Source organism: Engystomops pustulosus, chromosome 4 (assembly GCF_040894005.1).
Source record: "Engystomops pustulosus chromosome 4, aEngPut4.maternal, whole genome shotgun sequence".
Lineage (NCBI taxonomy): Eukaryota > Metazoa > Chordata > Amphibia > Anura > Leptodactylidae > Engystomops > Engystomops pustulosus.
The window spans coordinates 29,349,677-29,366,478 of NC_092414.1; the positions used below are offsets into that span (position 1 = coordinate 29,349,677).

At 43.3% G+C, this 16,802-nt stretch overlaps 1 protein-coding gene across 3 annotated transcripts in view; it reads right to left on the bottom strand.

The window, feature by feature from the left end:
• Positions 1 to 11,202, bottom strand: part of LOC140126319 (E3 ubiquitin-protein ligase RNF213-like) — a 136,022-nt gene extending 124,820 nt beyond the window's left edge. For 2 of the 3 annotated variants that reach the window (XM_072145608.1, XM_072145605.1), the window contains exons 1-2: positions 4,591 to 4,715; positions 703 to 849 (exon numbers count right to left, since the gene is read on the bottom strand). In XM_072145608.1, the coding sequence (XP_072001709.1) occupies positions 703 to 811 (109 nt within the window). In that variant the 5' untranslated portion in view covers positions 812 to 849; positions 4,591 to 4,715. Of the gene's footprint in view, positions 1 to 702; positions 850 to 4,590; positions 4,716 to 11,132 lie in introns of those variants that run through there. The other variant, XM_072145607.1, reaches the window with a different exon arrangement.
• Between the last annotated feature and the right edge of the window lie 5,600 nt (positions 11,203 to 16,802).

Genomic DNA, 16,802 nt, shown 5'->3' on the forward strand with positions numbered 1-16,802 from the left:
AAAAGTTTATAGGATGCCTGCATGACAAGATATAATAATGTAAAGATTCTGAGGACCACTGGCAAACTGGTCATTAAAGAAGGCATCATGAGGCACATTGGATTAATTTCTTCTGCTCCCCAGTTCTTCAATGAAGACCAAGCGCTACACCCCGGCTTCATTGCTCAAGCCCTGTGACTAAGGCGCATGTGCAGTGAAGCTGAAGTCTCGTATGCCAGCTTCAGCAGCACGGAGCACTGGACCGAGGCAAGTATAAAGTTTTTTTCTTTTAAAGCGGCCATGGAGTGACTTAATAGGGCGATTTGGGATATACTGACAGGTCCTCTTGAAAGGAAATCTACCATTAAAATCAAGCATGGATATCCTGCCTGTGAATCTGCAGTACGGAGGGGATCTGGAAACCGCCCCAGTAGACTTTCAGGATTTTAGAAGGAAGGAAGCAATGAATATCATATATAAGAAGATTACCACAGTTATAATGTCTGGATCTAGAGGAGCACCCTATTAAGTCCCTATTTTTTTTTTATAAATAAATGCTAAACACATCAACCAAAACTTACCACTGACATGAAGTACCTTCCAAAAATCACTGTGGCAAGTTAAAGTGTTCAAAAGTTATAAAGCAACGCACGGCAGATTACAAAAAATAGAAACATAGAAAATGGTTGTTTTTTTTGAAGGGGTTAAATAAAAATGACTCACCTTGGACAATGGCTTTTGTAGGGACCAGCGTTCGCATGGGATTTCCACACATGCTGCAGAACTTCGGTTGTTTATCTGCCGATTCATGGTCACAACGCTGACACTTCATCTTCTAAAGAGAATCCACCGCCTGAAACAGCGGCTTCCCTAGAAACAATTATACACATTTATAAGTTCTATTAATTATGAAATTGAGGAAACAGAGATGGGCATAATTATTAGCGATTATAAAGCAATGCACGGCAAAATTTGAGCTGTGCCCCTCTGCTGCAAAGTCACCGCAGAAACCAGCTTCAATAAGCCGGCTTCCTTTGACCCTGGCCATAAAGGGTTAACCCTATTTCAGGCTTTTATGGAATATGTCTGATACATTTGTCTCTCATCGCTGGGATCCATAACCTGTCATTGCACCTAAACCACATTGGGGCAGATATACTTACCCGGTCCTGTCGCGATCCCACCGTGCGTTGTCCGACGAGTATTCGGGTCTGCTGCGATTCACTAAGATTGTGCATCCAAGTTCCTGCCGAGGTCTGCCAGAATTCACCTTCTTCCCGGTGTATGTAAGTGCGTGTCTTGCGACACAATTCTAAATGTTAAATCCTGCGCGTTGTCCGAATCCGTCGGGTTGTCCGACAGCCACTCTCCCCTATTTCTGCCGCGTGCGAGCCGGCGCCAATGCGCCAAAAATCCGGTCGACTGCACCCAAATCCCGGGGCAATTCGGCGCAAAACATCGGACCCTGCGCGGACCCTTAGTAAATGTACCCCATTGGGTTTCAGTTGCACTTTTCGACGCAATTCAATTGCAACGGGGAGGAGATTGGCCCGAACGCATGTGCATTTCCACTGAAATAAATGTGTTCTGCACTATTTAAATGTGTGGGGCGCATTCCAGAAAGCATCTGTTTTAGTGGAAACACATATGCATTCTGGCCGGTCCCCTCCCAGTTTCTTTTGAAAATCGAACTGAAACACAATTGGGGACATTTACTTACAGTGTCGGTGTCTGCATTGGCTTTGTTACCGACCTGCTCTCGGTAAGAAGACACACATTTAATATTGTAGAGCTGTGCAGAGACATTTCTGGCGCCGAGACTATTTTCTGTCCCTGGGACAAAATCTGTCCGAGCACCAGAAATGTGTCCAGCAGTCCCTGCTAGACCAGTTTTCTTTTGGTCTACTTTCCGTCAGTTTACACCGCCAAAAAAGGGCTGCGACACATAGTAATTGTGTCTGAGTTTCCACTCCGCCAAAGCCACGCCCCTTTTCGGAGAACAGTCGGAGCAGACGGAAAAAGTCATTTTTTCTGGCGCCGCCAGATAATAAATAGGTCTGAGAGCAGAACATGTGGTGAGAGCGCCACAAAACTGGCGGAAACGCCATAGTAAATGTCCCCCAATGTGTGAGCACAGCCTTAGGGCGATGCCAAACATGTAGTTTTAAATCCGTTTTTGGCCCGTTTTTTAAGCAAAACACATGCTTTTTGCTTAAAAACGGGCCAAAAAACGGATTCAAAACGCCATGTGTGGCATCACCCTTAATCCGTTTTTGGGCAGTTTTTAAGCAGTCCGTTAAAAAACGCAAGCATTTTTTTTTATATTATGATAATTATGGTAATTGGGAAAAACGTACAAAAACGCATGCGTTTTTTTAATAGACTGCTTAAAACGGCCCAAAAACGGGTTCAAAACGCCACATGTGCTGCCGCCCTTAGTCTATTGCTCTTTGGTGTGTCATGAGCCTCTCTGTAGACTGCACATCCAGGCAGGGAAAGCATTGGGGACTAGTGAAGGAGTAGGAGCTGACCGGTCCCTGCACCCTCTAGCTGACTGAAGGTGGGTTTAAACGTGGTGTTTATGCATGCATTTTGATGCATTACAACAGCAGAGAAGAGGAGATTTGCCTAATTACATTGCTGTTGACATTGCGTTAACAAAATGCATGCGTAACCCCACCATGAAGGTTCTACTTACTGGGGGACATTTACTTAAAGTGTCAGTGTCTGCATTGGCTTTGTTACCGACCTGCTCTCGGAAAGAAGATACACATTTAATATTGTAGAGCTGTGCAGACATATTTCTGGCGCCGAGACCATTTTCTGTCCCTGGGACCAAAATCTGTCCCGAGCACCAGAAATGTGTCCAGCAGTCCCCGCTAGACCAATTTTCTTTTGGTCTACTTTCCGCCAGTTTACAGCCCCAAAAAGGGCTGCGACACATATTAATTGTGTCTGAGTTTCCACTCCGCCAAAGCCACGCCCCTTTTCGGAGAAGAGTCGGGGCAGACGGAAAAAGTAATTTTTTCTGGCGCCGCCAGCTAATAAATAGGTCTGAGAACAGAACATGTGGTGAGAGCGCCACAAAACTGGCGGAAACGCCTTAGTAAATGTCACCCACTGTCTGTCAGGCAGAGCAGTGCACTTTCAGTCCTGGCCGGGTAAACTAAGAGCAGCTACATTCAATCGAAAACAATTATACTGTAATACCAGGCACAACCACTTATCATATAAATATGTAAAGAACCTGTGGCCCCTTTTTAAATCGTTTATCAGAGTCCGACCCTACTGCCTATCATGTGGCATTTATGTGATTAGAGAGCTAATTGTTAACCAAATTGTAAGGGCATTACTTTAGGGGGTGTAGAGGGCAGTCGCATCTGGGCCCAAAGAGGCTTAGGGTGGTGTCACACGTGGCGTTTTGAACACGTTTTTAGTCTGTCTTCAAGCAGTCTGTTAAAAAAACGCACGCACTTTACAAATTAAGATAATTGAAAAAACTGACAAAAACGGTCAAAAATGGATGCATTTTCAAAAACCGCATGCATTTTTTTAACGGACTGCTTGAAACAGACAAGTTCAAAACGCCATGTGTGACACCATCACCCGTTTTTATGAAAACGCAGCCGTTTTTCCTAATTATCATAAATGGGGAAAAACAGACAAAAACTGAAAAAATGGATGCATTTTCAAAAACACATGCGTTTAACAGACTGCTTAAAAATGGCCCAAAAACGGGTTCAAAATGCCTTGTGTGTCACCATCCTAGGGGGCCCATAAGGTGTCACTTTCCCATATCAGAAGGCTAGTACTATATACCATTATACATTATAGCCATGGGCCTGGCACCAACTTTACACTTGGGCCAATCAGCTTCAAGTTACGCCACTGCCAAATTGTTACCCCGTACAGCAGGCACCAGGAGGGCCATAAGGTCAGCCATGTTGGCACTCCTAGGATCTCTGCACACAGTAAGGGTGGTGGCACATGTGCCGATTTGTCTGCGTTTGCAAACACAGACAAAACGGCACGTGTGCCACCACCCTAAGGATTATTCTGAATGGATTTGCATGTTGAGAATCCACTATAGATTACAATGACTTGCACTGAAATGGACATGCCCTCCAAGGTTTCATATCCGCAGCACGTCAATTTTTTTTCCTATGAAACTCCTCTTTTAATTGGGATTTTTTTTTCTATTTTATTAGCTTATTGTGCTATATACACCTTTTTGGGGTATTTTGATCAAAATGCTCCTGTTAGGGTGGTACAGCAGATTTTTACCAACATAAAATGACTACTACTGATCAAAATATACAATATTTACAAAAAGAAAAATGTAGTTACTGTATAGTTACAAGTGGTTACTGTATAATAATACTAGAAACAACAAAAAGTCATACAAAGTATCGATATATCACACACATCTCTCCTCCAAACACCTCGCCCTTCCGTAGTTCACAAGCTCCAGACCATAGCAATGAATTGGGATGAGTCGAAACCCCACACACTACCTGGAGACAGGTAGAAAGCCGACTTATTGGATTTTTTACATATTTATAATGTTTTCTAAAGTTCTTAAACTTTACTATCCAGATCAGAGATGATTACCTTCCGTGGCAGTGCCAGGCCTCCTATAGATGTAGCCGTGTCCTATAGAGGGTCTTCTTTAGGAATACTGTGTGTTAGTCCCTGGGAAGTCTATCACAGACTGAGGCTGCCTGCCCCTCCTTAGAAAGAGGCTCATGTGACCCTCTTTACTTTCGGTTTCATTTCTCAGCAACTCCACATCCCTTCCAGCTCATTTTTAGTCTTAACCCTTTAAGAGCAGGACATTTGGCTCTAAAATCTTTAGGTTTTCCATATGACAGGTGTGACTATGGAAAGGTGCGTTTATGCAGTTTCTGATGTATAAACCAGGAGTAGGGTGAAAAATGAGTAGTAAAAGCTTAATGATACGTTCTCTCTCATTATGATACACACCTGCTTTTGGTTTCTGCATCTGAAAAAACTTAGGGTGCGTTCACATGTTCAGTTTTTCAGATGCAGTTTTCAATGTCCAAACCAGGAGTGGAAAAAGGAGTAGTAATAATAATAATAATAATAATAAATAATTATTATTATTATTATTATTATTATGATTCCTATATTTATATAGCGCACACAGATTACGCAGTGCTGCTTAGAACTCGCCAAATCAGTCCCTGTCCCCAATGGGGCTCACAATGTAATCAACCTACCAGTATGTTTTGGAGTGTGGGAGGAAACCTGAGGACCCGGAGGAAACACACGCAAACACGGAGAGAACATACAAACTCTTTGCAGATGTTGACCCTGGGACTTAACCCAGGTCCCCAGTGCTGCAAGGCTGTAATGCTAACCACTGAGCCACTGTGCAGCCCTACATCCACACCTGCTTTTGACTTTAAGGGCGCGGTCACACGTTGCGTTTGCAAACGCAGACCAAACCGCGCCCACCGGGCGGTCCGCGGTCCAATCGCATCGGCGTTTTCAATAGAAACATAGAGAAACGCCGATGCGATTGGACCGCGGACCGCCCGGTGGGCGCGAACGCAACGTGTGACCGCGCCCTAAAATCTGCATCTGAAAAACTAAACATCTGAACCCAGCCTCAGGCCGGTGGCACACGAGGCATTTTGAACCCGTTTTTGGGCCGTTTTTAAGCAGTCTGTAAAAAAAATGCATGCGTTTTTAATGGACAGCTTAAAAACAGCCGCAAAACGGGTTCAAAACGGCACGTGTGCCACCACCCTCAGGACACGGTCACACGTTCCGCTAGCGTCGCCTTCATAACGCGACACTAGCGCACAGGGGGCAGGCCTCGGCCCGATCGCATATGCGTTTCCAGGAAACCGCATGCGATCGGTAACCTGATTGGAAAAAATTGGAAAATGGACAAAAACGGTCAAAAAACACATACGCTCTTAAAACCCATGCGTTTTTTAACGGACTGCTTAAAAACGCCACATGTGCCACCACTCTCAGAACGCTTTCAGGGCATGTTCACACGTTCCGCTGGCGTCACATTCATAACGGCACTCGGCCCTATAGCATACGCATTTACAGAGACCCGCTCCTGTGCGCTAGTGCCTCATTAAGAACGCGACGCTAGCGGAACGTGTGAACGCACCCTCGTACGATGTGTTGCGTCATAATTTTGATGCGTTTTTGACACATTCCAAAGTCAGCCTTGATCACATGCGGAGGTTACACTGTGTTTTTAGACGCATTAAAAAAGAAAATGGGAGGGGTTTGGACAAAACGCATATGCGTTTGCAATGAAACGCAGACCCCCCTCCCTCTTCAGTTTTTGATGCGTTTAAAAACGGGAGAAAAACGCCACGTGGGAAGGCGCCCTGAGGTTGGTGGACCACGTTTTGAACTTATTTTTGGGCCGTTTTAAAGCAGTCCATTAAAAAAAGTGCGCGTTTTTGAAAACACATGTACTTTTTAAATTTTTGTTCGGTTTTCCCCAATTATAATAATTATAATTGGGAAAATGGAAAAACCGGACACCTTTTCAAAAACACATGCGTTTTTTAACGGACTGCTTAAAAATGGACCAAAAACGAGTTAAAAACGCCACATGTGCCACCAGCCTGAGGGCGCGTTCACACGTTCCGCTAGCGTCTTGTTCATAACGCGACGCTAGCGCACAGGGGGCGGGCCTCGAGCCGATCGCATATGCGCTTCCCGGGAAATGCATGTGATTGATAACCCGATCGCATGCGTTTCTCTGGAAGCCCATATGCGATCGCCCGAGCCGAACGTGTGAGCGCGCCCTCAGGCTTATGAAATTTGGAAGAAACTATTAGATTTTCTACGGTGTTTGAGGGGATACAGATAAAATGCAGTAAAAAAAATTTGTGCAGTGCAAATCCCTTTTTTCTATTTTTGTGCACACTTCTTGGTTTACACCGCAATCTGGTTAAATCCGGTTATTATATTGCAAATTAAATAAATGTAATTTTTTATGCAAAGGAAAATGAATAATATTTTATTATGTAAAGTTAATATATGTAAACATAAAATAAATCCATTCAAAATAAATGCACTAAATAATCATTGCTGTTTTATCTTTCTGTAAAATAATACCGTGTATACTCGAGTATAAGCCGAGGCCCCTAATGTTACCACAAAAACCTGGTAAAACCTATATTTTTTTTTTACTCGAGTATAAGCCGAGTTTGGGTTTTCAGCACATTTTTTTGTTCTGAAAAACTAGGCTTATACTAGAGTATATATGGTATTGGATTATATTTTTACAATTACCCTAGATTACAGATATACATGTAACCATACATTCACAGACCGTACAACGACCGCAACCAACACACCGCAAGTACTCAACAGACAGATTCAGCCCCTTCCCCATCCGGTTTGGACCCCCTGCATTATATAGTCATATACAGAGATGAGCGGACCAGGCGGTCATATTCGGGTTTGGCTGCACACCCTGGACATACTGGGGGAGATTTATCATTAGGGTGATGCCACACATGGCGTTTTGGACCCTTTTTTGGTCCGTTTTTAAGCAGCCCATTAAAAAACGCATGCGTTTTTTGAAACGCATCCATTTTTGACAGGTTTTACAAATTATCTTAATTGAAACTGGTCAAAAACGCATGCTTTTTTTGACGGACTGCTTAAAAACTGACCAAAAACGGGTTCAAAACGCCATGTGTGGCATCACCCCAAGTGTCTGAAAGAAGAACTGTTTTCATTGCCCATTGCAACCAATCAGAGCTCAGATTTCACTTTCCCAACGCAGTTTATAACATGAAAGCTGAGCTCTGATTGGTTTCCATTGGCAACTAGAACAGTTTTACCTCAGACACTTGTGATAAATCTCTGCATGTGCGTTTGGGCCGAGCCCCGTCCCCTGTGCGCTGGCATCGCGTTATAAACGGACTGCTAGCGGAACGTGTGACCGCGGCCTAAATATTTAATGTCAAATTAACTGAAGTGAATGTTATTCCCGAACAAATCCGCTGAACTGGTTAAACATTATAGTATAACTTCTAGTACATAAGATGCCCCAATGCACAGTCCAGCTGATGATAGAGGGCGTCAGACATATTGGAATAAACCTTGTGTGTTTCTTCATACATAACCATACAGGTCAGTGACCGGCGGCTGAGGTAAAGAAGAACACAGATGCCATGTCATAGGTTTCTCCTCTGAGAGCTGCACACACCTATAGCCAAAGGTCAGTATAGTATTATACAAGGTTTCCCGCCCAGGGCCTGTTATACAACATGTTGCACAATAATCTTGCCAGGCTCCTATATATGCTATAGATTTTTACCTGACTACTATCTGTAATGCATCATTAATAACAAATGCAGCTGTAGGTATACTGTATACATTATTTTTATTGTATACCTAGCCCTGTCCACTTGCATTTGCAATAAATTTCTAAATACAATGCAAATGCAACGCGTGAACACTGCAGTTTGAGGGCACATTCACACGGGGCGTTTTTGACGCATTGAAAACGCATTCATTTTGGACGCATCCAAAGACCATTTTTATACGTTTTATAATCCCAGCTGAAATCAATTGCTTTTTCAAATCCAAAAAAACACATATACAGCCGCAGAGCAAACACTATGGATGAAAGTACCAAAAAAAAAAAAAAAAAGCAGCCAAGCACCGGCGTCGGCGACGCAATGTGCTTTCCAGCAGGAAAAACGCAACGTAGAACGCAACGCATCAATTAAAATTTACAAAGCAACTAAAAAACGCAATGCAATGTAAAAACGGATCATAGAAACAACGACGATGCATACACATGCATTTCAATGAAAAAGGAACAGAAGCGCCTTTTCAAATGCATCAAAAACAACGCATCTGAACCCCTTAAGGGCGCATTCACACGTTGCGCTTTGGTCGCGTTTTCATTGCGTTTGAAATGCATTACAACTGCTGATGAGAGGTAATTTGCCTAATTACATTACCGTTTACGTTTGTTAACGCAATGTTAATGCGTGTCTTAACAAAACGCATGTGTTATCACGTTGACGCGTGCATTAACGTCGCGTTTACAATGCGTTTTGGAAACTGAAATGTTAACAGTGATATAATTAGGCAAATCACCATTCCTCAGCTGTTCTATATGCGTTCCAAACGCAACGTGTGAACGCACCCTAAATGCAATACAAAAGCTGAGGAGACTTGCCTAATCACATTAGAGTTCACATTTACTTTAACAAAACGCATCATAAATGCAATGTTAACGCATGTGTTAACAATGAACTAATGCATTTGTTTTAATGATTGTGTTAACAAATGTAAACAGTTACTTAATTAGGCAAATCACCTCTCCTTAGCTGTTGTAGCGCAACTAAAACGCAACGTGTGAACGTGCCCTTTTGAAACGCAATTCAACAGCTGTGGAGAGAAGATTTGCCTAATGGTATTGTGTTAACATTACTTTAACGTAAACATATTAACATTTCATTTGCATAAATGCAATGCAATTAGGAATACCCTCCTCTTTACATCTGTTGAATTGCATTTCAAAACGCAATGTACACACCAAGTGTGGGGGCGCACACACACATTTGAAACGCATTTCAACAGCTGAGAAGAGGTGATTTACATTACTGTTTACATGCGTTAACACATGCATTGACATCACATTTGCAAATGTTAACAGTAATGTAATTAGGTAAATCACCTCTCCTTAGGCCGCGGTCACACGTACCGCTAGGCGTCCGTTCATAACGCAATGCTAGTGCACAGGGGGAGGTCCTCAGGACGAAAAAACACATGCGTTCGGGCCGAGGACCTCCCCCTGTGCGCTAGCGTCGCCTTATGAACGGACGCCTAGCGGTATGTGTGATTGTGGCCTTAGCTGTTGTAACGCATTTAAAAATGCAATGAAATTGCACCCAAAACACCACGTGTGAACGCGGCCTCATGGCGCGTTCACACTTTGTGTTTGAAAAGCATTATAACAGCTGAGGAGAGGTGAGAGGTGAATGTTAACATCACATGTACAATATATTTTGTAAACAAATGTTGACAATAATATAATGAGGCAAATCACCCCTCCTCAGCTGTTGTAACCCGTTGAAACGCATATACAACAGCTGAGGAGGGGTGATTTGCCTAATTACATCACTGTTAACATTTCCGTTTACAAAAAGCATCATAAACGCGATGTTAACGCATGCATTAACACCACGTTAACGCATGCGTTTTGTTAATGCATGCGTTAACATTGTGTTTACAAACGTAAACGGTAATGTAATTAGGCAAATCACCCCTTCTCAGCTGTTGTATATGCGTTTCAAACGCAATGAAAATGAGACCAAAACGCAACGTGTGAACGCGCCCTGAGGGCGCGTTCACACGTTGCGTTTTGGTTGCGTTTTCATTGCGTTTGGAACGCATATACAACAGCTGATGTGAGGTGATTTGCCTAATTACATTACCGTTTACGTTTGTAAACGCAATGTTAACGCATGCGTTAACAAAACGCATGCGTTAACGCTTTGTTAACGCATGCGTTAACATCGCGTTTACGATGCGTTTTGTTAACGCATGCGTTAACAGTGATGAAATTAGGCAAATCACCTCTCCTCAGCTGTTGTATATGCGTTTCAAACGCAATGAAAACGCAGGTCAAAACGCAACGTGTGAACGCGCCCTCAGGGTTCATAGCCAAATCCTGTCACGGTGAAGGACACACAGCAGCCACTCCCTGCACTATGATCACTCACTGGCACACACGGCTGCCTGAGGACATTATCAGTACAAGGTTATAATTGCTTTATGTTAGTCATTCTTTTTATAGATCTCTGACTCACTCCGGGAAATTTTGTGTTTGTTGTCATGTGACTGAACTTTGATGTAGACATCAGTCACACACAATGTGGGAGGCAGAGAATTGCCCGGGAAAATATCCCAGGCCTGGGCTCCTGCCCTGCACAATGTGATGGACACTTGTTACAGATTATGTGACTTCCTCATTGTTCTCACTGTGACTGTGAAGCTTCCATGTCTAACAGATACATCTGTGTCTATCACCATGTAACAACCTGCACTGTCCAGCATGTGCCCGGGGCTGAGGAGACTCATGTATCACCCACACCAGTAACAATTCACATGGAGCGTTCACCCACCGGCATCCAGCACTCTGCACTTCCGTCTTCTCACAAAACACAGGATTACTAGGAATCAAGTGACCCTCCCCAGCCAACCAGCACTGACTGCTCTCTGCAGAGCCCAAAACTTTAAAGGTGCAGGACCCTAAACAGCAAAAACCCCACAAAAGTCTCTAATCTCTCTGTCTCCCACTGTTCACAGTCTAAAAACTAAGTTTCATTTACTGCAAACACCAAACAGTCTAAAATGTTTGAGGTTTGCAGCAAATGAAAGCAAGTTTTTAGACTAAAGAAAGAATTGAAACTTAATTTAAAAAAAAAAAAAAAAGTCCATTACAATAACTAAAATGTAATGAAATGGTCAAAAACTCATCATCCGCTGCCCTGCCCTTCCTAATATATGCAATATGCAACAGCAAAGTAATTAGGCAAAGCTCCTCAGCTCAATGTAAATGCCATATGGAAACGCATCTACACGTGAAGCAATAATGCCAGGTGCCGCGGGCGTAAAGGGGGCCTCTCCTTCAAATTACATTTCTTTTCCACATAGCGGGTAGCAGTTGATTTAGACTGTAATTGATACATGATACAACCCTTTCAGTTGTCTATATCAGTGATTTTTTCTTTTTTTACAATATAGTAGCCTGACTTCTATAGGGCATCTATCACCAGGATGAAGTATTATATGCAAATGAGCCTGAGGGCGCATTCACACGATGTGTTGCGACGCGTTGTGCGTTGTGTTTTTGACGCATTCCACTGGCTTCAGCCTTGATCACATGCTAAAGTTACATTGGGTTTCCACTGCATCTGCTAAAATGCAATGTAACCTTAGCATGTAATCAAGGCTGAAGCCAGTGGAATGCGTCAAAAACGCAACGCGCAATGCGACGCAACGCATCATGTGAATGCGCCCTGAGGGGGCTCCAGGCACCATAGGTGTTAATGAAACTTCGAGCCCCTCAGGCTTATTTGCATACAGTCCTTCATCCTGGTGGTAGATGTCCTTTAAGCTCCCTTTACCTGCATGTAACACTATTCGAAACAGACGGTCTTCCATTCACCTTCTGTATTTTTTTATGATATATCTTCCACAATACTTATCAAGTTTAAAAAAGCGTACAAAGCAATTGATAAATGCAGTGCAGGCGACGTTTGATGACATGTTTGCTGACCCCGGGTCAAAGGCCTATGGCCGGCTGACATCAACATTCATTGCCAGAGCCGGAAATGTGAAGGGGAGGCGCAGGTAAGTATGTTTTTTTTTTCAATTTATTGGCTACTGGGGAGGCACTGGCTACTGGAGCAGCACTAGGACTACATGGGGGTAGCACTGGTTACTGTGACTATTTGGAGGCAGCACTGAATACTGGGGCATGGCGGAACACTATGACTACTTGGGGGCAGCACTGGCTACTAGGGCATGGGGCCAGCATTTGCTACTGCGGCATAAGGGCGGAACTGTGACTGCTTGGGGCAGCACTGGCTACTGGGCCATGCGGGCAGCACTGTTACTACTTGGGATCAGCACTGGCTACTGGGGCAGCCCTGTGACTACTTGGTGGCTGCCCTGTGACTACTTGGCGGCAGCCCTGGCTACTGGGGGCAAGTGCTGTGACATTTGCCCCTATAGAGTCCCATTAAATATATCATAAGAAGGTGGAGGAGATTTTAATAAAATGAGGAACAAACTTTTTTGCGTTTCTTAATCTTTAGAGCCAAGTTCTGACAGGAAGAATCTGACATATCCTCCAGATAGAAGAAGAAGGTGAAAGAGAATTCCTTCGACAAAAGACATCATGTGTGAGCTGCTGGAGTTACAGTAAGTGCAGATATTACACATCAGCTCATAATTATCCACTCAATACACTTAGATTGGTTTTGGCTCTGTTTTCTTTTGCTTATAGAAGTCTGTATATACAGGCGGTCCCCTACTTAAGAACAGCCGACTTACAGACGACCCCTAGTTACAAACAGACCACTGGCTGTTGGTAATTTACTGTACTTTAGCCCTAGGCTACAATAATCAGCTGTAGGAGTTATAAAAGGCGTCTGTAATGAAGCTTTATTGTTAATTCTGGTTCTTATGACAACCCAACATTTTTAAAATCCATTTGTCACAGAGACCAGAAAAAATTCTAGCTGGGGCTACAATTATAAAATATACAGTTCCGACTCACATACAGATTCAACTAAACGGGAACCTACCACCACAATTCTACCTATAAAGGTAGAACGGGTGGTAGGTGCATGTATGGGATAGCCCTTTTTAGAGCTAATCCCCACGTCCCCGCTATCTTTTTAAAATCTTTATTGCCCTAATATGTAAATCTTGTCAGGCGGCTACTGGGACGTGGAGTACCCTGAGATCTTCGGTGCGCAGCTCTTTGTACCTGCGCGCCCTCATCCGAGAAGCTGGAGTTCTGCGCATGCGCGGTAGCCCCGGCCTCGGAGCAGGATGCCGGCTTCTCGGGCGAGGGCAATAAAAATTTTAAAAAGATAGCAGGGACGTGAGGATTAGCTCTAAAAAGGGCTATCCTCATGTCCCATACATGCACCTACCAAAATTAACTTTTCTTTTATTTAGCAATGCAAATATAGAAAATGTAAGGGGTTGCATCCTCACAATTGTAGCCAATTTCTCCTGCTGCAGAGTGATCATGTATGTTCTACAGAAGCAATATGGAAAGAAACGTAGCAATCTTTGTTTTATAGATGTTTAGTTCATATACCCGTATCCATCCAGTCGAACCAATGATGCAGTATGTTCCGCTTTGCAAGAAGCTTTATGGTATCCTGCATAGAAGAATGCTTAATTCTATCATTTCATTCATTGCAAGTTGGGCAACATTCAAAAACTGGACTTAATTTGATAATATCTCTGTCTTTGTTGCCTATAGCTACTACTCATAGCTCAAGTGTCATTGTTATGAGCAAATAGGTGATTTTACTATTATGCCGTTACGAAAACTATCTATATGAGGGGAATTTATTATTTTTGGCGCAGGGTGGTGCTAGAATCGTGCTATATTTTTCAGTGGGACGTAAGTTTGTGGTGCTAGGGATTAGTGAATTGTTGCAGGCACTGAAAGATTTAGAATTTCCTAGACCCGCTTTTAGCTGGGCTATTTTTGCGCTGCAAAAAGCGCCAGAAAATGTGTGGGGGTTTATATGAAATGGAAGGGGTTGCTATATATACACTCACTGGCCACTTTATTAGGTACACCATGCTAGTAACGGGTTGGACCCCCTTTTGCCTTCAGAACTGCCTCAATTCTTTGTGGCATAGATTCAACAAGGTGCTGGATTTTGGTCCATATTGACATGATGGCATCACACAATTGCCGCAGATTTGTCGGCTGCACATCCATGATGCGAATCTCCCGTTCCACCACATCCCAAAGATGCTCTATTGGATTGAGATCTGGTGACTGTGGAGGCCATTTGAGTACAGTGACCTCATTGTCATGTTCAAGGAACCAGTCTGAGATGATTCCAGCTTTATGACATGGTGCATTATCCTGCTGAAAGTAGCCATCAGATGTTGGGTACATTGTGGTCATAAAGGGATGGACATGGTCAGCAACAATACTCAGGTAGGCTGTGGCGTTGGTACCAAGGGGCCCAAAGAGTGCCAAGAAAATATTCCCCACACCATGACACCACCACCACCAGCCTGAACCGTTGATACAAGGCAGGATGGATCCATGCTTTCATGTTGTTGACACCAAATTCTGACCCTACCATCCGAATGTCGCAGCAGAAATCGAGACTCATCAGACCAGGCAACGTTTTTCCAATCTTCTACTGTCCAATTTCGATGAGCTTGTGCAAATTGTAGCCTCAGTTTCCTGTTCTTAGCTGAAAGGAGTGGCACCCGGTGTGGTCTTCTGCTGCTGTAGCCCATCTGCCTCAAAGTTCGACGTACTGTGCGTTCAAAGATGCTCCTCTGCCTACCTTGGTTGTAACGGGTGGCAATTTGAGTCTGCCCATTCTCCTCTGACCTCTGGCATCAACAAGGCATTTCCGCCCACAGAACTGCCGCTCACTGGATGTTTTTTCTTTTTCGGACCATTCTCTGCAAACCCTAGAGATGGTTGTGCGTGAAAATCCCAGTAGATCAGCAGTTTCTGAAATACTCAGACCAGCCCTTCTGGCACCAACAACCATGCCACGTTCAAAGGCCTCAAATCACCTTTCTTCCCCATACTGATGCTCGGTTTGAACTGCAGGAGATTGTCTTGACCATGTCTACATGCCTAAATGCACTGAGTTGCTGCCATGTGATTGGCTGATTAGAAATTAAGTGTTAACGAGCAGTTGGACAGGTGTACCTAATAAAGTGGCCGGTGAGTGTACATAGCAACCCCTTCCATTTCATATAAACCCCTCTGTGGGGCCCCTTGCTTTATATATATATATATATAAGCAAGGGGCCCCAATATATAGAGCCCCTTATAATATATATATATATATATTTATGGTCAGTGGTGCTAGGTTTAGTTGGCTTAGGATTAGTGACAGAGCTGTGGAGTCGGTAAGCCAAACCTCTGACTCCTCAATTTCCTGCACTTCAACTCTGACTCCAACTCCACCAAAATGGTCGGTGACTCCACAGTGTGTTATTCTTTATTTTTTTTTAATTTCCTTAATTGTTTGTCTGCTCTGGGGTCTCCAGTATTATTAGTTTTATGCTCTAGGGTTTTCCAGTATTGTGTTCTAAGGGGACTCTAGTATTATTGTCTTCTCTGGGGGTCTCCAATATTGTTTATCTACTCAGGTGTCTCCAGTATTATTATCTGTTATGGGGTCTCCAGTATTATTATCTACTCTGGGGGTCTCCAGTATTTTTCTGATCTGGGGGTCTCCAGTATATGTCTGCTATGGGGGGTCTCCAGTATTTTAAGCCTACTGTGTGGTATCCAGTACTATTATTATCTGCTCTATGCTATGCATTATTGTTGTCTGCTCTGAAAGCAATATTTGGTTCGTGGGATGGTATTTATTAGTGAACTGTGGTATTTATCATTTCTGGGTTACCACTTTGTGCTGTTGATGCATCTATGGTGCTGGTTACTGATGCAGCCCCTTAAAGTTGAGCTGTATGACAATGTAGCGCTCACAACAATAAATGTTGCTCACCCCTGGCCTAAATCCTTAGATCAGGAATAGAACAGACATTTAAAGGATATTTCAAAATTGTTATAATTTATTATTACATGTTTGTGGAGTTGGAGTCGGTCCATTTTATCAAGACTCCAACTCCGACTCCACCAAAATTGACATTGACTCTTACTCCACTGCCATGGTTATTGGGTGCACTTCCGGTGGTTAACGGTGGTTACATTCATATGCTGGTTTTGAGTTACATTCAGGAACAGAATTCATGGACAGTTTGGAGGAGTTTCTCCTTATCCCATGTGCACCATGCAAAATACGTGGTGCACATTCCCAATCACAAGCTTTTCACTGTAAACGCAGATGTGATTGGGAGAAACTCCCCACTGTGCTAGTATTCTTAAATATAATTCAGGTGCAGAGTGTAAACGCAGCCGGAGGCCGCATTCTGATGATGTGATTGCAATTCAAATGCATTAGGCAAAAGGCATCAAACATACCGTATATACTCGAGTATAAGCCAAGTTTTTCAGCACAAAAAAAATGTGCTAAAAAACTCAAACTTGGCTT